The following is a 21411-nucleotide window of genomic DNA, read 5'->3' as shown; positions in this document are numbered from 1 at the left end:
AGAATTATGGCAAAGGAGGTGGCCTTCATTTGTTTTAGCTTGTTATTGGATGTTCTCCTGTGCAGGTGAAATCTTAAGACTAATTAACCTCAAGAATGTAGACCTTGCCAGTTACAAAATTGTTCGCTTCGATATCACGGTGATGTTGCTTCTGATTTACACTGTTCTAGCAGGGCTGGAGATAAATCACGCCCACTTAGGGTAAGTTAGGCCAAAAAAAAAAAAGGTTTGTCTCAAAGCTCACGAGAAATTTAAAAACAAATGCGAAATGCGATTTTTTTTTTTTTTTTTTTATTCCGACTTTTTTTCATGGTATTTTGAGAAAAAGTCTGATTTTCACCGATTTTTTCTGGAAAAAACTAAAAAATTTTTTTTGAAATAAAAAAATTCGCATTTGTTTTTGTCAAATCGTGGATTTTACAAACGCCAGCAGCATAAGCTTTGAGACGAACCTTTTTTTTTTTTTTCTTATCAAATGAAGAATGATAAAATATTAATATATGATGTGATTATAGAACAATAATTGGTCATTTGGTGCAAGAATGTCTTCTGGTGAGGTGGAAAAGGGTGTTACAAATTAACATTTCATGCATACATGCATAGTTCTGTGGAGGTTGTAACAGTGCATCCACATGCTTCATTAATGTTGAAAAGGATCATGAGAGCAATGTAATTTGTCTGATTTCAGTCTTCATCTTGATTATGTTACTTAAGGTGACTGAATCATGGGAGATGATACAGATGATACAATTTGTGTGTCACACAAAATATTGTTAACATATTTATTATACCAGGGTCCATTTCATTAAACTAAACTTAGAATAGGACTGGTATGAGTATGAGCCTTGGGCTTTGAGAATTCTCTTCCTCTCCCAAAATTTTCCTATAAAGTCCTGCAATTGTGTTCAGTTACTTTACAGAATGTAATTGTAGAGTTTCTTCTCACCCCCATACATGTACACTGCTTAGCACATGCAGATATAGGTAGGGAATGTGCGACGTCTCATGGTTCGGAAGTCACATAAACCTGTTGGTGCTAAACAACATGTATACAGAAAGGAAGCCATGGTATTTCATGATTGGAGAATACAATCATGCAAAAAGTAAAAATGCCAAGAAAAATTGATACATTGCTGTGAGCAAATCACACATTATGGCTTTAACCCCGTATTGATGTGCACAGAGAGTATATTTTGTCGCCAAATTGAAGAATTGAGAAGAACATCCTTTTTTCCCAACTGGCTCTCACTCTATATACAGAACCGACTTGAAGATCACATGCCAATTACAAGACATAAGGAGGAAAGCAACCGCAACATGAAATTCCTTCAAAGCTATGCAAGTTTCCCATCAAGTATGTTACATTTGTGGATAACCGAATTGCTCAGGCTTGGCTATAAGAAACCATTGACATTAGAGGACCTAGGATGCCTACCTGAGGAACACCTAGTAGCACCTAACCATCAAAAACTAAAGGAAGCTATGTTAGAAGAAATGGTAAGCAACTAGTTATCAATTATACTTATATTATTGCCGGCTCTGAACTAAATGCATTCTGGGCTAAAAGTACTACATGTATAAAGTTCAGACTCAAAAAATGTTTTCTCATGGAGGGCTAAAAAGTGCGCTGTGCATTCACCTCTTGATTCCTTTTCCATGTGCCTATTAAACTTTGACTGTTGTTGATGTGTGCTTGTTTGCATTCTGTTCATATTGTTACATGTGCCAAAAAGTAACACTCAAGCTTAAAGAGGCATGGTTCGATTCTCTGTTGTGGTAACCATAAATCACTACGTTTTTGTTCATACCATTTAAGCGAAACATATCTCGGGCGTTAAATTTCACTGGGGAAATGAGAAAAATAAGAGCTTTCTTCTGATACAAAAAATGTCAGTTTAATGAACTTATAAACATGGGGGATGAGGCTGTCGATTGGGTTATGCTGTTATACATGCCAATTACTGTTTTGATTTCTGTCTGTTGCTGGTAAATGCTTGAGATTTACTATTTTGGTGCCCAAATATGACAATCCAAAATTGCAGCGGATAGGGTTACATACAAGGTTATTTTTAAGGTTTGATTCTGTAATATAACCTCATTGATTTTGGCAGAGAATGCAAATAAAATTGGTATTAATATGACTCAGAGTCACTCCCCCACCCCCCATAGTGAACTTGCAAACCACAATACCAGATCTGTCATCAAAGAAAATATCTTACACTTCCCACAATGCATTTCTTCCATGTATTGATTTACCATCCAGTGCAACATGGATCAAAAGTGACAGAGCTCATCCAGATCTTGCAATTGGTATTTCTTTTCACTATCGACCCATGTTGCACCACTGAATACCTTGTAGTATTGTGGGAAGTGAAAGCATCTTTTCTGGTCTCTCATAATTTTGTCATAATTTGCTTCTGGTACCTTTCATTGCAGAACACGGCATCAGAGGCTGGACGGAAGCCATCTTTACTCAAAGTCGTCTGTAGGATCTCTTGGAGAGTGGTTCTACCTTATGGGCTGTTGAGGGGCTTTGGTGAACTATTTGTGTTGGTAACACCTTTTGCTTTGAGTGGAATCATCACTTATGTCGATGCTTTAGAAACTCAACTTCCGCAAAAGGTAAGCAGGGTCATCCTTTGTACACAGGGCTCAAAATTAGCCAAATATATTCAAGGGTCTTAATGTCTTTTCATATTTGGGGCACTTAGGTGTGAAATTCTAGGGGCCCTTAATTTTTATGAGCCAAATTTTAAACATTGAGATCAAGGCTGGAGATCCAAAAACAGATCTTTACAGAATATGGGTTTATCATTTTTTGAACGCATGTCTGACAAATTCAGATTGGATGTTAACATTTTAATGGACCACACGGAGTGGCACTTTTTTAAAAAGTGGGCCTTCAGTCATTTTCAGGGGTATTATGCCCATGGACGAAAGAGTAACAGACCACGAACAACCAGTCGAAATCCGAGCATCATCCGATAATGAGGGCCGTTTGTTCCATCAAATGCGACAGACAAAACTTACCGCATATTTTTATCGTCTATCGCTAAAATCGCGAAGGCACTAAAACACTACAGCATATACACGGAGGCACGCAACGCTGGCGTGATTGTTAGACACGGCACAATTAAACAATCGGCCCTCATGCGAGAACTCGCAGCATACAATGCACAGGGACTTTGACTGGTTGTATGCGGTCTGTTACTCTTTCGACCATGATTATGCCATAGGACCTCCATGTGTTATTTCAAATGAAATCTTGATTGATAATGGTTTGAGGCACTCTTGTTATTGATACTATTATTTCTCAACAGGAAACATTTCATTTCATCTCACTGCATGAGTTCTTCACAAATGGATTTGTACTACTAGCTGTCATTTTTGTAGCCAATGTAATTGAAAGATTTTGCCTGTGGACTGCTCAGTACATGTTAATTGTAGAATCTGTACACATCAGAACTGCCTTGCAGGTAAGATACTGGAAATATTTGATGTAGTGATTAGTACTTAGAACTTCTTATTGCAGCAAATTGAGAATATGCTGGAATTCTGCAGGAACCTAGAGGGAAGATGTGTTTTTCTAAGGTATTTCTTCTAAACCATGTTGTGCTACATGCAAGCTAGGGTCCCGCTGGACGCGAATTCTTGCGTCCAGACGCATCTTTGTATTGCTGGACGCAATGTTCAACAAATTTCATCAACCCGTTGCGTCCAGTCGGACGCAAGTTGATTCAGCCCAAAAATGAGTGATTATAAGCTTACCAAATTGGTGTTTGCAATGATCCTAAAAATCATGAAAATTCCTAAATCTCCATCGTGCATAAATTAATATTTTAGCATCATTATTGACCAATGGACCAATCAGTACACAAGTTATTTACCTTTCACATTTAATCACTCCCATTTTGCAACACTTCCGGGTCACCTGTCAACCAGTCAATTAATGAAAATTCTTACGGCAACGAGACGTGATAAGCTTTTGTTCAAACACGAGCAAAAATACAACTTTCTAAACTATCGTATATTGTCAGCAAGTTTGCATTCACGTAATTTGTTATTGACAATAATATTTACATAAATCTTTAAAATCTCATCAGGAATGAAAGGAAATAGTCAAATAGTTGCATCAAACTGCGATGTAATGCGATGCAATACCCATGATACCGGCAATCGTAATTAATATGTACGGACGCACACACATTTTGTGGGACACACATTTCCCGACCAGGTTTTACAGTTGTGCGTCCGATCGGACGCAGAGTTTTTGAAGGCTAGCGGGAACCTTGGCTACATGCCTACCTCAGTCTGCACAGTCAGGAGGCATTGGGCGAGGCTAATTATTATTAGACTGTCTACATTTTATATCCAATGTGGGTTCATATACTTGCTTGAAGCTTTTACATCCTATCTAAAATTGGCTTTTGTGACACTATATGTGGCATATAATTTGATATTGGGCACCATATTGAACCTAATTAACACCTCGGACACTTTAAGTAAGTCATCTGAGGGGGCACTTTCTGAGGGGAAGCTAAATAGTTAACATATTTAACGCCTCGGGCGTAGTCATGGTTTTGAGATCACCTTGGGCCTATAATTTTAACCATGTCCCTCATAGCAGTCAATATTTGTATACTAGGAGTAATGGACTATTCCAGTTGAAATCCACACACCCTTATATGAAAGACATGACCTTAATCTTCCACATAGGGAGTGTGAATTTCAATTTGGTTACCTGACTCGGTGACTCCATTTGAAATTGACACACCCCGTATGGACGATATGACCTTAATCTTCCACATAGGGAGTGTGAATTTCAATTTGGTTACCTGACTCGGTGACTCCATTTGAAATTGACACACCCCGTATGGACGATATGACCTTAATCTTCCACATAGGGAGTGTGAATTTCAATTTGGTTACCTGACTCGGTGACTCCATTTGAAATTGACACACCCCGTATGGACGATATGACCTTAATCTTCCACATAGGGAGTGTGAATTTCAATTTGGTTACCTGACTCGGTGACTCCATTTGAAATTGACACACCCCGTATGGACGATATGACCTTAATCTTCCACATAGGGAGTGTGAATTTCAATTTGGTTACCTGACTCGGTGACTCCATTTGAAATTGACGCACCCCGTATGGAAGATATGACCTTAATCTTCCACATTGGGAGTGTGAATTTCAATTCGGTTACCTGAATGGGTGATTCCATTTGAAATTTATGTTCCCTGTGTGGGAGATTTAGGCCATGCCTTCCATAGGGGGTGTATGGATTTCAAGTGGATTAGCCTAATATGTTGTTGTCTTCCTTCTACACAGGCTGCTGTTTATGAGAAATCTCTGCAGTTGTCTTCACTTGCTGATTCCAAAGGTCAAGCCAATCTGGGTCAAATCACCAATTATATGTCTTCAGATGCAACTAATATACTGATGGCAATACAAATGGTACATTTTGTCATCATTCCTCCACTGGTAAGCAACAAAGACAAACACACCATATCCTGTTCTACATCAGACAAACTTGCCGAATAGGATGGATTAGCTGGGATTTTTTTCTGGAAGATGCGAATGACCCTAAAAAAATCACAGTAATCTTGTATAATTTGAAAAAAATATGAAATTTTCTTGTAAATATTATTTGAAAATTTCCGAATTAAAAAATAAATTGCCAAAATGCAAAATCTGGGTCGGTGATCAGGCCATAACAGGTTTTTTCTGCCATCTTTTTTCTATAATTTATAGACATATTTCAGAAATTAAAGCCTTTGACACAACTAGAGGTACAAACTGATACTTAAAAGTGTCATTAGTTGATGCGCACAATAATCACAATCACATACAGTAAGGTCACACATTATATTCAAGGTCACACAGTGAAAAATGATATTGATCGGCAATGTGTATGTGATTAAATTCGATACTGATTCATGATTGAATGGTTTTCCTTATTTGACTGTCACATCTGTTGGTCTTCTACCTTCAAAGTTAAATGATTGAACCATCCAAGTACATATTTGGTAAATGGTACCTAACGTTTCACAGATTATTTTCAAATTTGCTGCGAAGTTGCTCAAATTTCAATAGATTTGTGGTTTTAATGTTATACCAAATATCTTTGGAACAAGAAAAACGTCTTAGGTCTGAAGGTCACTAACAAGTTTTCTTTCATTACTTTTTTCAAAAACACATATTATATTTAAATAAGTAATAAAAATTGGGTCTCTAAGTTAATTGGACAGACAATAGAACAAGCTTTGGACTCATACATAATAAGTTTTTAAATGCTTGACAATTATAAACTGCTTGTACAACTATTTAAAATCACCTCATTACTAATTTGTATTCTTTCTTTTTTCAGACTTTGGCCGCATTGCTGTTATTGTTCAACACACTAGGCATATCTGCAGCATGTGGTATGATTATATGTGTAATTCTCTTCCCGGTCATTGTAATAAGCAGCAAAAAGATCTCAGTATTTCAAAAGAAGGCCATGGTAAGTTGAATTTATTTAGTTTATCGCACATCCAGACAAATAAGAATAAAAAAAAGAAAAATGGCTTTTTACTTAACAATAATTATTGTTCTAAAGCAAAAATTTGAAATCTGCCATGTAAATTGTCATGAGTATTCCAATCCCTAAGTTTGTCCCCAAATATAACCCCAAATATAACCCCAAGAAAGTTAAGGGGGTTTTGCAGTTTCCAAGAATAATCCTTGAGTGGGCCTTGAGTGCTGCTGCTCTGTGAGTATGCCATTTTGTGATTCTTGAGCATTGACTATTCATATGTATTTAGTATGATCATATTTTAAAGAAAGACAGTGAAATCAACTGATTGTTGTGTTTTCACTTGATATTAATCAGGTGTATTCAGATGAGAGAGTCAAACACATCCATCAACTGCTGAAGGAGATCAAACTTGTTAAGCTGAATGCCTGGGAGGAGTTGTTTTGTCAGGTCATTGAAAGACAAAGGATGAAGGAAGTACAACAAATATGCTACAAGAACTTGGTGTTTGCTGTCGCTGGTAAGTTAAAGCCATATAATGTGTGATTTTTGTCAAATTTTAATTTTGCTATTCTTTACTTGAAATGATACTAGTATGTTATTGTTTCATTAAGTGCCCAGGGTCCATAACAAAGTAATTTTGGGAATTTTTTACATTTTTTTACATTACATTGCATAATTGCATGTACATAAAATATGGCCCACTATATTCATCCATCATCATCAGTGTGCCATATGTTTCAGACCATGATGCATATGCATGGGCAGTTAATAATATCACAGTTTGCTTGTTGTAAAGTCTCTAGGTGGGCGCTTATAGGGGCATGGGCGGGTAATGGAACAAATACATTTGAAGCCAAAATAATGAGGTTAAGTAAAAGAAACCCCTCTAGCTGTCAAAATTGCTCTGTAAACCCTACTACATACACAGCTAATTTTACTGATTCCATTTGTAAGTTGTGTATTAGGGCTCCCAACTAACGAGTAATTATGTACTCCGGTACCTGATTGGATTTTCGGGCGGGAATCTGGGTACCCGAAAATACAAAGAAGTTATAGGCCCTAAATTACTTGTTATTTAAGGTTGGAAAAGGGAGAAATACTGCTACAAAAAAACCACATTTTAATTACTTTTGCTTCTATTGAACAGGCAGCGACACATTGAATTATTATGCATTGCTACTTGTTCAAAAAGTAATTAAAATGAACTTTATCCAACTTTGAAATATAAAAAATAGCCTTTTTTCCCTTTTTTTTAAGTAGCAGTATTTCTCTTGTTTCCAACCTTAATAACAAGTAATTTAGGCGTTTTTTTTGTGTTTTCGGGTACTTTTGACCCGTGAATTTTGACCCGGGTAGGCCAAGGACGGGCGGGAATTGGTGAGAGCCTTATTGTGTATACATAAAATATAGCAAAATATCAAGTTTGGAATGAAAATTAACCAGTTTCATTTTCTTAGACCGGACATTATGGCTTCTGATTTATTTATGAATGGAATTCTTGTGATTTTATTTTTTGGTTTGTTTCAAAATGAAAAATTGTCCCTGGGCACCAATTCCAATTCTTGATTACAGAACCAAATATTCAGATATTGTATGCATTGTAATTCTTGTATTTTTTCTTCTCCTTGTGTACAGGATTGTGCAGCAATGCCACACCTATACTAATGACTATTGTGGTAAGATTTGGCCGTCTTGTTTGTCTATTTGTTACTCTATTTACAAATATTTTCTTGAACAAAATCCCGTTGGTTGAGGAGAATTATACTTGAATTTCAATATGTAGTTCAAGGTGTGTGACCAGAGCGACAGCCTCGCCCGCCCCTTACTTTGCAGAAGAAAGCTCATACAAAGCTCATGTTATAATTCCAGTGAAATTTTACTCCTGAAATTATGTTCCCTTTAGATGTTATGAACAAAAAATTGATAGCTTCATCCCCCATGGTGGTAACCACCCATAATACTGTTCTAAGGGTAGTTCTGAAACACAGTTTAGCTTCTAATATCAAAACCACTGGTGCAATTTAACTCAAAACTTGGGAATCATGTTATTTTGGTAAATGTCTCAATGTGAGAGATGAAACACAATATGAAAAAATCTGACCACCCACCTTTAACAACCTTTGTTTATGATTTTTTTTTAAAAAGTTAAAACCTTTTGATTCAAACACAACAAAGTTATTCCTACCTCTTGGATTTTTCAGATGGTTACACTGTCAGGAGTCTATGAGACTGTGATCAAGTCTGAGGTCAAAAATGTTGTGACCGGATGATCAATATCACAGTCTCAGTCTCACTGATGAAAGATGGAGTGACCGTCTGAAAATTCCGGCAACTTAGAGGAATAATTTTCTTGTGTTTGGATCAAAAGTTTTAAACTTTAATCATTCAATATACGAACACAGGTGAACTTTCACGAACCTTTGTTTCTTTTTATCATTTCAGTCATTTGGGACCTACACACTCTTTAATGGAAAGCCTTTAACTCCAGAAATAGCCTTCCCATCTCTAGCGTTGTTCTCCTTGTTTGATCGCTTCCTATTCATGGTTCCCGTTGGTTTGTCTACTACTGCAACTGGTTATGTCAGTATCAAGAGGTTGCAGAATTTCCTCTTGACTCCCGATACCAAAAATGCATTGTCTACTGATGGGGATACTTTGGAGATATCAAGAACAACATCTAAAGTTGATCAGGTTTGTATGTGAAAGGTGATTTGATCCAAATGAAATTTTGGATTTGTAGTTTGATCAGCTCGTAATCAGCGGGAATTGTTAGGCTTTTCCACTACGCCGAAAAGTAGACCCACGTTAAGAGTGATATAGTTGGCCTATCTGATCTATTTTGTGCGTGTTAAATAAAGTAGACGAGTATATAGGATTTAGAATTAATAATTTGTCATCAATGTCAGGAAGTGGTCATTCAATAGAGGCCGTCAGCCTTTCGCCATCTTGTGGGTACTAATGATCTGCGTGTTCATGCGTCGGACACTATACGCAGGACGCAGCTTGCAACGCAGCTGTTATCACGCATTTAACGCAGTGATTTTGCTGTTCACATGTGGAGATCGAACGACCATCACAGCGTGTACCCACAAGATGGCGGCATATGACGTCACGCTGACGGCCTCTATTTGAGAAAGTGCTGAGTGTTAACACAAAAGTGTCATTGATCGAGGTATGTAACATCAAATATTGGATTTGTTTAGAAGAATATTGAACTTTAGATACCTATAGTGGAAATGGTGTGTCTCAACCAACAATTATCACAAAACGGCCTTCTGCCCTTCCATTTCAGGATACAAGCAGTACTTCCAACCAGAATGTCAATGGGGGCAATCACATCAAACCAGCTGCTAATGGATATATAGAATTAAAGCAAGTTACAAGTGAAAGATATCACACATCAGAGAATGAGACTACCAGTGCTACTGTGCAAACTATAGATGACAGTGTTATGGTGCAGGTAAATATGTGATACCAGTTGCATATGTACATGTATGTTATGAATGTTACTCAAAAGGATGGTGCTTGGTGGTGGGGATTTGCAAAGGGGACCATGAAATGAGCTCTACTGTCTCTGTATGATGTATATAAACAAAATGTTAACCCTTGGCAAAAAACATATTAGCCGTGTTCAGACGTAGGGTATTTAACTCGAGTAAAGGGGTATTTACCTCGAGTAAAGTGCCCAGTCGGGGTAAGCTCGTGATAAAGGTCGAGTTTGTGCCCATCTGGACAGGAGTCGGGGCAGCTTATCCCGACCTTAACCCGACTGATTTACCTCTGAAAAAAGTCAGAGGTAAATCCTTAACCCGACCGGAGCAGTCGAGGTAGATGCACGTGTGGATTGCACTAGAGGTAACAGTCGAGGTAAACAGGACCTTTTTTCAGATTTGACCTTATTACAAATTAACCATCGGCGTTCAATCAGTTCTTGCTCTAAAACTACTAGATGAAGCAAGGCATAAAATGCGTTTTTTCTTCGCTGATATGAGTGTAGGGCAGTAAACCCAGCAAACACAAAAATGTTCTTAAAACGTTTATAAAAAACTTTTTAAAGCGTTATATTTGGGCAAACAATTTTGACAAAATATTTTGTCAACTGTTAAATAAAATTCTTTTAGAATGTTTTGCCTCACGTTTTCAAAAGAGCTTCAAATATTTTACATCCATTTTCCATTGCGATTTTTACTCAAATGAAATTGGGTTACAATCGGACTGCATATTTACTTTTAGAACCTGCACGCAACTTCCGGAAATATCCCTGATATGTACAAAATGGTCGTGGTAAATTGTACGTCAGCGAGTCGTGCTAAAGGTCGGGGTAAGCTACGTATGGACAATCAGTCGAGTTAACGAAAATATTTGTGGTATCTTATCACGGGTTGTAAAAAATGTAACTCGAGTAATAATTCAGGTCTGAATGTGCCTATTAACCCGTAGCTTTTTTTAGTTGATTTCTGTCACATCATTTGATGGATTTCAATGGGACTTTGACATAATGACCCTTAGGTACATTGACATAATGTGGTGACAACAGGTGTGAAATCAAAGGTCATCTAGGGTCATTTGAGGTCATTTTACAAATATACCTGTTGTTGTTTTTTCCTGCTTTTTTAATAGAACCACAGAAGTGCAATGAAATAAATGAATACATAACATTAATGTAGTAATATGTTTTAATATCTATTTTACATTAACCCATCAGTGTTTGAGGGAAAGAAAAACAATGCTGCTCTTGATAGAAGATAGTGCATGTAGTTTGAACAATGTTGATAAAGTCATAAAAAGATTTGCTCCTCAATTTAATTTTCAGCTTGTAGATTGCAATTTTTCATGGAACAACGAGGATGCAGAACCAGTCCTAAGAAATATCAATGCTGAAATTAAAAAAGGTATGAGAATAAATGGTTTTCCTAAGTTCATTACAGTTGCCAGTAATAGAGTTGGATAATAAGGCACCATAGGGAATCAAGATTGCAGAATTTGATGTACCATCTTCTCAAGCAAATAATATGGGACATGATATTGTAATAAAATTAGTATATTATCAGTCATCGATCTCATAAAATGTTTTTCATGTTCAATTCAAGGAGATAAGTTAACAATATGAACAAAAAAAACAGTGCCTGTGTATGAAAGCCCTATGCTAAACACACTACGGAATAGCATGCCGTTTATTTGAGGGCACCCTGTTTCACTTTTGCAAATTGCAGATTTGCAAATGCCTGCTACAATTCAGTAAGAAACTGAAAATTGTACATGACCGACTTCAAACTGATTTTGCTTGATTACACCACAAATGATGATTATATTTTAATCTCTCATCACAGGTGACTTGACAATGATAGTAGGGCCTGTAGGTAGTGGCAAATCGGCATTACTGGGAAGCATCCTGGGAGAAATGTTTTTGACCAGTGGCAAAATCACCTTTCCATGGTAAGGACTTAATTTGTATGATGAAAGTAAAGTCTTTGGTATGTGTACATCGTTAAGCAATTCCGATTTATTCTATAGGTAGCAGGCCTGTAGTCAAACTAAAAATTTTATTTTTGGATTCCTTTGAACATTTTCTCTCAATAAAGCGGACCCTATGTAATTTTGTGCTCACATTTTGAATTTGTGAAGCATATTTGTATGTGACAAATGCAGCAAATTTTAAATTGAAATAAAGGCAAATATATAGAGTAGGAAACAGTTAAATGCATAAGAAAATGAAGCGCTTAGTTTCAAAACCCCTTACATCCACTTGAGCAATTTTGAGAAAACATCAATAAAGCATCAAAAAAAGTACTGATATAAGGGGGTTTTCAACAAAAGCAGTTTATGGCGGGATGCTCATCCTACCCAAACATCCCGCCAAAAACTGCTTTTGTTGAAATCCTCATATATCAGTACTTTTTGATGATTTATTGATGTTTTCTCAAAATAGCTCAAGTGGATGTAAGGGGTTTTGAAACTAAGCTCTTCAAATACACATTTCAGAATTTCTGAAATTAAGAACCATGTTATATATTTTGATTGGATGTAAGGGTTTTGAAACTAAGCTCTTCAAATACACATTTCAGAATTTCTGAAATTAAGAACCATGTTATATATTTTGATTGAGAGTTGGTCGGCAAATGCTAGTGGTGGTTACCGCCGACCGGCATAGCTACAACCCTGATCCCTAACCGTAGAACAGTCTATCCAATTGGAATCAACCAATGGTGCATGTTTTATAGTTTGCTTTGGAATAAATTAGTGTGGATGTTAGAGATATTGGTATGCTTCTATTGAACAGAGTTGAACATTTAGCCATTTTTGTGGCTAACTACATCACATGTAGGGCCAGTATGCAGGGCCTCTATTGTCTATCCATAAGCATAGACCTAATTAGTCTATTGTCAAGACTTATTGAGAATTTTGAGATGGCTTTATACTGTAAGCTGTATAATCCTTGTCTTGAAACTTGGCTAAATTGAGTATGCTTACCGTATTCATTCCAATAAGCACCCGTGCCCTAATAAGCGCCCACCCAGGAAATTTCCAATTTGCTAAAGGGTACCATCAATGTTGAAGTGACAAATAGATGTTGATACAGTTAAATATCTGGAGGACTACACATCCGGTGTAAACTTGCAATACATTTTCCACATCAGAAAAGCTACTAGAACGTCTCATGACCCTTTTAAAACATACGTAAATTTGTCTCTATTCAATACCCCAACAAAATTAGGTAAACTAGGTTAAAAATAAGCGCCCACCCAAAATGACTTTGTTAAGCGCCCTGGGCGCTTATTGGAATGAATACGGTACATGAAGTTAATACCAGATGAATGAATAAATGAAAAAATTAATAAACCAAAAATAACACAATTGACTGTAGCTCATGTTAAATCCATGAACCAAGTATTGTTTGTTCCTTATATTCATCCTTGTTATGTAAATATACACACTGATATTCTGTATTTTATTGACAGTCCAAAACCCTCCATGGCATTTGTAGCCCAGAGACCATGGATTCAAAATGCAACTCTTAGAGATAATGTACTATGTGGACTCGAACTGGACACACAAAGGTATGTAAATGTCATAACACACTCTCAATTTTTGGATGTGAAAATCATCTAGACATACAAAATGATCTTGAAACATGGCAAGAAACTTTTAAAATTGTTGTTCCCTATCTATAAATGAGCTATTCCAGTTGAAATCCACATAATTAATTTAAATTCGTAAGGTGCGATATTGCAGACCCGTAATTGTAATTGCCTTAGTTTTGTGTAACATATGTGATTTCAATCTTTGACCTCTGTTGATATCCAAATCAAACCTATGGCTTTTTCACCAGATATAATGCAGTGATTACATCATGTGCTTTAGGACCTGATATAGACCTATTACCTGATGGAGATTTAACCGAAATTGGTGAGAGAGGAATCACCCTTAGCGGAGGACAAAAACAAAGAGTGAATGTGGCTAGAGCCATCTATTCCAAAGCACAGCTCATCCTCTTGGTAAGTCATCAGGAATAAGGGGTTGTTCCATGTGAAATCTGCCTTACACCTGTGGATGATTTAAAACAAATCTTTTACAGAAGGAGTTTAGATAGGTTGATACTTTTGATACTCCCACTGTTTATGGTTTTACCATTATCTTCCACAACTGGAGTGAGTATTTTAAATGGAATTTACCCAGTTGTCTATTCTGTATTAAACTCATATCCCTCTGTGCAAGCTGTGCTAAATCTTTCACATGGGAGTGTGTGTGTGGGGGTGTATGCATTTGCCGTTATACTTGGATGTTTTTATGATTTTCCTACAACTGGGGACCATCAGCCTAAAAATGCATTTGAGAGTGCATCCTTATTGTTGATATAAAATTGAGTCCTCGGTTGATAGGTTAAAATCCAAGAAAATATGTATAATTTGTGCAAAACAGGGTCAACATCCCGAGTTATATGCTGAAAATCAGAAAAAACATGATCCTGTTTGCCGGTTCTGTACAGGGTCCCTGTTTGCCAGCAAACACATGTAGGATGTGTGTGTGTATGTTTGTAATCACTTTCAAATCTGGACATTTGTATGATACTTAACATTCCAACCTGGAAACTCACAGGAACTGGGGACTGTCTTGGCATATATGCAATGAGAGGCATAAGAAAAAGTTGCACCTTGCATTCCTTGGTTAGAAACCAGCTTCACGTCATTAGTCCAAGATGTTGGTGGACATCCTCTTCCTCATTTGCCTTCCATAGCCCCTTGCAAAATCTGTTTTTCTACACCTCCATGTTTCCTGACAATATGGCCAAAGTACTTCAGCTTTCTCTCCAGTCTGAGACTTTGTTAAATGTCATAAAAAACTGTGCGTTTATTTGTGTATTTTCCCGGTTAACTGGTGTAAGGCGGAAACTAATGTAGGGGTTTGGGGGTGTATGTGTGTGTTTTTTTGTTTGTTTTGCTGGCATCATTGTTTGGATAACTGCATTATGAATTGTACTGTTATTTCTTACCTCCAATAGGACGACCCACTATCAGCACTTGATGGCCATGTCAGTAGTCAAGTCTTTGAATCAGGAATTATGGGATTGCTAAGGAAAAATAACAGAACTGTTGTCTTGGTAACCAATCAACTACAATATCTAAAACATGCAGATAAGGTTGGTTGAGTCTGAGGAACAGTTTTTAAAACAATCTTCAATATTTTTGTGAAAAAAACCCATTTGATTCTGCATAATTGAAGTTCATAATGGTAACAAGCAACACAAAATGAAATTAATTTTTTTGATTTTTATATCATCTTATCAGTATGTGAAGCGGATTTTGCTGTAAACGTTTATCATACCTATAGTGCCAACTTTGCATAAAAATTGTGCAAATTCTGTACAATATTAGCAATTCTAGTTTTGAAAATTGTTTGTTACTAGAACTTGTGAATGCAATCTCTACATATTTGAAAAGCAAACGCAACATATGTGTGATGTTTACGACTATCTGCACATGAATACACAAGGTCAAAACATAGTTAACTGTCGTATGTAAACATCTGACCTTGTTATTTATCACTATTTTCCTCAAAATGTAAACCAACTTTAAATATTTTTAACATCACTCTCCTCAGGTTGTGGTATTTAAGAACACAGGAGAAATATACCATCAAGGCTCATACAGCATGATCATAAAAGAAGATGAGACCTTGTTAAAACAATGGAGTGAATCAATGGGGTATTCTAAAGCTGAGCTGAATACATTGGAAATGGAACGTGCTGAGCTACAACAACAGGTGGCTCAACAGCTACAGTATCAGGAGTATGCAAACCAGGAAAGAAAAGTACAAACAGAGGGTATGCTAAATAGACAAACAGGTTAGTGTTACTTTCACGGCTCAGCGGCAAATAGATGTATCTCCATGTCATGCTGTCAGTGATATGCATGAGTTCACTTATGCACTCATTCATTCATTCTTTCTTTTCTTTCTTTCTTCCTTTCTTCCTTTCTTTCTTTCTTTCTTTCTTTCTTTCTTTCTTTCTTTCTTTCTTTCTTTCTTTTCTTTCTTTCTTTCTTTCTTTTTCTTTCTTTCTTTCTTTCTTTCTTTCTTTCTTTTTTTCTTTCTTTCTTTCTTTCTTTCTTTCTTTCTTTCTTTCTTTCTTTCTTTCTTTCTTTCTTTCTTTCTTTCTTTCTTTCTTTCTTTCTTTCTTTCTTTCTTTCTTTCTTTCTTTCTTTCTTTCTTTCTTACTTACTTTCTTTTACTTTCTTTTTTTTCTTTCTTTTACTTTCTTTTACTTTCTTTTTTCACTTTCTTTCACTTTCTTTCACTTTCTTTCACTTTCTTTCACTTTCTTTTCACTTTCTTTCACTTTCTTTCACTTTCTTTCACTTTCTTTCACTTTCTTTCACTTTCTTTCATTCATTCTATCTTTATTCTAGTAAGCTCTTTCAACATAAAAGTACTGATCTTCCAACAGGTCCAGATCATTCTGGAAATGTCCTTGATTGGGCAAATACATGCTGGAAAATATGAATGTATGGGAGCTATGTTACAAACAACCAGAGGTCCACAAAAGTCAAAGGTCACGTAAATATCAAATTGTATGCCAATTTGACTGAAACTGGTGAAAATCACCATGAGGAGAACATAATGCTTAAAATCATCATTTACCCCCGGATGATTTATTTGATACTGGGATAAAATTGTTTTATTTACTGGAATGTGACATTACATTATTCACAGCAAATATATGCATTTCTGTGAATGCTCAAATCTGCAAGGCTGATGCCCCATTGGTGATCTGGTTAATATTTTTGCTAAAATAAAATTGTTTGAATCATATGTGGGTCTTCAAAGATATTATTTTTACCATTTTAAAGTCCAATTTCATCCATTAATCACCCCTTACACAAGCATGGATTTCCCAACCAAGTTCTTGCAAAAACCTCCCCAGGACCTGATGCAAATGAACAAAACTGGATAAAAACATTTTTATTGCCAGGAGAGCGAGGTGTTTTAGTGAAGAAAGAAGAAATGGCAAGAGGCTCTGTGGTATTACCAGTGTATTCCTATTTGGTTCATGCCAGTGGATGGTCTCTTGCTGTATTTATTGTGGGTTTTGGAGTTGTTCAAGCACTGTATTTAGGCAAAGATTTCTGGTTGGCTGAGTGGAGCGAAGAAGGTGAAAGACATCCAAATGTAAGTTAGCATCTTTGTTTGTTTGTTTCTTTTTTTTATTCCTTTATTTCCAAGATGTATTAGTTTATCTTGCTTTCATCATGAAGGAATCACAGGTATTGAACTTGTTCAATTGGAGTCGCAACTACACACCTCAATATGAGGATAGTGACATCACAGTTGACCATGTGTCGATGCAGGTGGCATCATAAATTTTTCTGCTATTAGCTTATTCATGAGATCCACCATGTTTTTTCATTGTTAAGCGGCATCATCTTCAACCATGTCTTTATAGCAATATGCATAATAATTTGAAAATGCTTGCATAGCCTATCCCCTGGCAACATCATTTATCTGCTTCTAATAAAGTTTGTTCGGTTTATATAAGGCAGAAATTATTCAGCTTTTGTTACTGCGCCAGTCAATAGAGTCCCAACTCACGCTCGCGTAAATTCACATTAACGTGTGCCAGTCACGCATTACACAACACACAACTAGCGTAAGCATTGCGCCTAACTGCGTGCACGCCATTCTATATCAAAACATGGTGTTATGAGTCTTATTTTTTTCCGCCTTATATAAACCGAACAAACTTTAGTAAGGCCTGCTCTGTGTAACACACAGGTACTGATTTGCAGTGTCCCCACCTTCATGTATTGCAGTGGTATAGGAGTTGCAAGGGCCTACTTTCATGAATAAATATAGAATCATTATTATTATTGGCAGTCAAGTTAGTGCAGTTAATAGGGCATCATACTCCATTGCATGATGTCCTGAACTGTGAGGGAGGTTGGAAATGTGTTCTTGTGAAAATAATTGTGCTTGCTTGAAATTCTCCTGGACAAGCAACTAGCTGCCTAGTTATTTTGGTTTACAGGTACATTACTCAGGGAGCTTATCCTAGTTGTGATGATTATAGATAAACCAGGAGACAGTCTGCATCCCTGAATTAGAGAATAAGCGATAGGAATTTTTATTTTGCCTATCCTCTACCGTGTGATAGGCGACAGGCAGGTCCAATATTTTGAGTAGTGGATGCCGGCGCAGCCGGTATCCACTACGATAAAAATATTGGACCTGCCTGTCGCCTATCATAGGTAGAGGATAGGCAAAATAAAAATTCCTATCGTTTATTCTCATTCTTAGTCAGTTAAATATTATTCAATAACTGTAAACAATTTTTTAAAGCAAAAACTAAGTTACCGTCATAAAAACTCCCCTCATTATAAAATGAACAAAACTTGTTTACAACTTCACGTATTCTGTTATGCGTACTGCTAGCGCGTCGCGTATTCGCACTAGTCTCGCATTACAGCGCAATACATACGCCAAGCACCTCTACAAGCGTGTAAGGCATTATCAAGACGCATGATGACGTGGGGTCGTCTGACCTGATAAACGGCACCGAAATCTTGCGATTGTCCAATCAAAAAAGTGTCTACGAACTAGACCACTCCCACTGACTAAGAATGTTGTATTATGACTTATAAGGTGTATCTTGGGCCACAGTGGTCAGCTAAAAAGCTGTGGCCTGTGGGTTTGCATCATGCACTATAAATCCCTAAATTTATTATTATAAATTATATTATTTACAATAAAAGGTGAATATAAGTAAACATTGAAAGAAAAGAGCAAATCCCTAGGAAGTTATTTGAAGCCTTTTTTTGCACTGAAACCAGGGGTTTGTTTTCCTAGATAATAATACAAATATAGCAAGATTTCCAATAATTTCTTTTGTATTTCTGATGTGGGGAAGCAAATCCTAAAATTTCCCTCCAATGGATTTCCTGGATTCCACATTTCTTCACGGCCGGAGGGAAGGGTCCTCACAAAACATCTCAATTTCTTTATTAAAAATAATCACATATTTTATTGATTGCACTATTTTCTTTCTAGGAGGCAATAGATCATCTGGCCTATTTTATTGGAGGCTATGCAGGTATATCACTAGCGACCATCTTAGTATTTGTGGCGTCACAATTTATTCACACATTTGCAGCTTTTACTTGTGAGATTACACTACATAAAGCAATGCTTGGGAATGTCAGCAAACTGCCTCTCAGGTATGAAAGAAAACTAATGGGATATTCCAGTTGAAATCCATACACCCTCTGTGGAAGACATGACCTTAATCTTTCATACAGGTAGTGTGAAATTCAAATAGGGTTACCTGAATTGGTGACTCCATTTGAAATCTATACCCCAATGTGGGAGATTAAGGTCATGTCTTCTATAGGGGTGTATGGATTTCAACTGGAATAGCTCAATCTAGTAATGTAATTATGATCCTGCTGAACAAAATCAAGTACAGGCCTAGTGTGCACTGTTTCATGGTGCTACTGTAAATATCTAGTAGTCACCCTTTCCCCTTACTCATCGGGATCATTCATAGTTCAATTAAGTAGAAAAAGTTATTTTTCGGATCCAAAAATTGATATTCAGTTCCTATCAGGAATCTTGACCACTCTGATGTTTCTAGATGCTAGTAGAAACAGTAACACTGGTGGTGTGGATTCATCATCAAGACCAGATAGTGTTGCTGAAAAAGAACCTTTTCAAATTTATCTAGCAGTCAGTTTCTCATAAAAACAGCAGACAAGAGTTTCTGGCTTGTTCATAAATGAGATAGTGGGCCTTGTTAAGTTTACAAATTTTTGGCTCTGCATAACAAAGCTTTTGGTTTCCGTTTTTGGTGTCTCTATTGTTAAGTCCCAGATTTGATTAACAGATTCCATTGATGGGGCTGAGAAGGTACAAAACCCTTTTTGTGGCATTTGTAAAGCTATGGTCCGTGTATTCAAAACAAGTTAGACCAGGTGTAACTTTAGGCCTGGGCTAACTATGGAGGTTAGACTTAGGGAAGGATCCCTGTAATCTTTTCTTTTTCGCCTTTATTTCAAACAAAGTCAGAAAATTTCACTGCAAGCATTTAATGATAAACTACATGTATTTGTCCTTAACAGGATCAACAATAATATGAAATAAGGTATGTGAGTTACTTATCCCCAGTTCCAATCTCCATATTTAGACCAGGTCTATAGTTAGACATATCTACAATCCTCGAAATAAGTCTTGGAACGCTTGCGTGTAAATAACGGGAAACCGTCACCCCCTCTCCCCCGTTCGATGTTGAGAAATGCCAATGTCTTCAGAGGTTTCCTAAAATGTGTTCTAACATTGATTGATGGGGAGAGGGGAAGGGTAAATCATTGTTGTTGATGTCATGTTTGACATCATTTCCATGATCATCAGAAATTCTGCACAGAATTTCGACAGAGTGTGCCAAGCGTTCCACGTATGTTTTTCGAAGATTGTAGGTTTCTTGTTTTTCGTAAATTGGTGGCAATTCTTTCGTTTAATCAGATAGTAGTGATGATGCGGTCTTCCCAGAAACTAAATAAGTACTAATTACACTGAGATGTTCAAGAAGATAACAGAGGCTGAAAACCTGGAAAGGGACTAATATAATATTGTGCCCAAAATATTCTATCTCCCATGATAAAATGTACTATAATTATGTTAATTTGGGTTTGACAGAAATTTACTACAGTGGAAATTTTCATTTTAAATGAACACAGCCTGACATAGCGTGATGATTATTTGCGTACACTGCATGATGTAAGCCAGTGTGTGCGACTGTGCTTGCATAACGTGGAAGTGTATCCAACCATGCCAACACACCTGTGATTGGTGAGTATTGTATCCAAGGTCGTGTGTTCGCATTGTCGTTTGAAATACGCGAAATACGACCACAGTTGGATCTAATACAGCTCTTCAAATCTGTGTTCATTCAATTGAAAATTCCCAGTATAGTATTTTCTTCCTGTTTGTTGGACAACTAATTATGGGTAGAAGAATGATGAAATAAGCGGAGACATAACTTGTATCTGAGGCCATCAATTAAATATTGGGTGTTTTTTAAATTTTTTATTTTGAAAGGAGGGTGATACCCATATCCTATTCCCCGGATTACCTCCCATAAATGTTTGATGCGGGTGCAAGAGCTCAGTAATTTTCAGGATTTGGACAAGCACCTGTGTTACATCTTTGAATGAATGTCTTATCTCTTCTGTATTGCAGATTTTTTGATACCAATCCACTTGGGAGAATTCTGAACCGATTTTCAAATGACATGAATTTGATTGACATGGTAAGTTGACTTGCTAGTAGGGCTATTCCATTTGAAATCCATACACCCTCTATGGAATACATGACCTTAATCTCCCACACAAGGGGTGTTGA

The 21411-nt window shown here is 36.7% G+C and overlaps 1 protein-coding gene across 1 annotated transcript in view; it reads left to right on the top strand.

The window, feature by feature from the left end:
- The first annotated feature begins 1265 nt into the window (after positions 1 to 1265).
- LOC140152947 (ATP-binding cassette sub-family C member 9-like) overlaps positions 1266 to 21411 on the top strand; it is a 37111-nt gene continuing 16965 nt past the window's right edge. Inside the window, exons 1-18 of the mRNA XM_072175499.1 lie at positions 1266 to 1497; positions 2437 to 2622; positions 3321 to 3476; positions 5337 to 5489; positions 6376 to 6510; positions 6880 to 7042; positions 8161 to 8201; positions 8968 to 9216; positions 9818 to 9985; positions 11339 to 11417; positions 11856 to 11961; positions 13485 to 13583; positions 13856 to 14021; positions 15026 to 15163; positions 15625 to 15868; positions 16994 to 17190; positions 19066 to 19232; positions 21250 to 21319. Coding sequence (XP_072031600.1) covers positions 1279 to 1497; positions 2437 to 2622; positions 3321 to 3476; positions 5337 to 5489; positions 6376 to 6510; positions 6880 to 7042; positions 8161 to 8201; positions 8968 to 9216; positions 9818 to 9985; positions 11339 to 11417; positions 11856 to 11961; positions 13485 to 13583; positions 13856 to 14021; positions 15026 to 15163; positions 15625 to 15868; positions 16994 to 17190; positions 19066 to 19232; positions 21250 to 21319 — 2736 coding nt within the window. The 5' untranslated portion in view covers positions 1266 to 1278. The remainder of the gene's footprint in view (positions 1498 to 2436; positions 2623 to 3320; positions 3477 to 5336; positions 5490 to 6375; positions 6511 to 6879; positions 7043 to 8160; positions 8202 to 8967; positions 9217 to 9817; positions 9986 to 11338; positions 11418 to 11855; positions 11962 to 13484; positions 13584 to 13855; positions 14022 to 15025; positions 15164 to 15624; positions 15869 to 16993; positions 17191 to 19065; positions 19233 to 21249; positions 21320 to 21411) is intronic.

The sequence above is a fragment of the Amphiura filiformis genome, chromosome 5 (genome assembly GCF_039555335.1).
Source record: "Amphiura filiformis chromosome 5, Afil_fr2py, whole genome shotgun sequence".
In the NCBI taxonomy this organism is placed as follows: domain Eukaryota; kingdom Metazoa; phylum Echinodermata; class Ophiuroidea; order Amphilepidida; family Amphiuridae; genus Amphiura; species Amphiura filiformis.
This window is presented reverse-complemented; position numbering and strand designations above follow the sequence as displayed.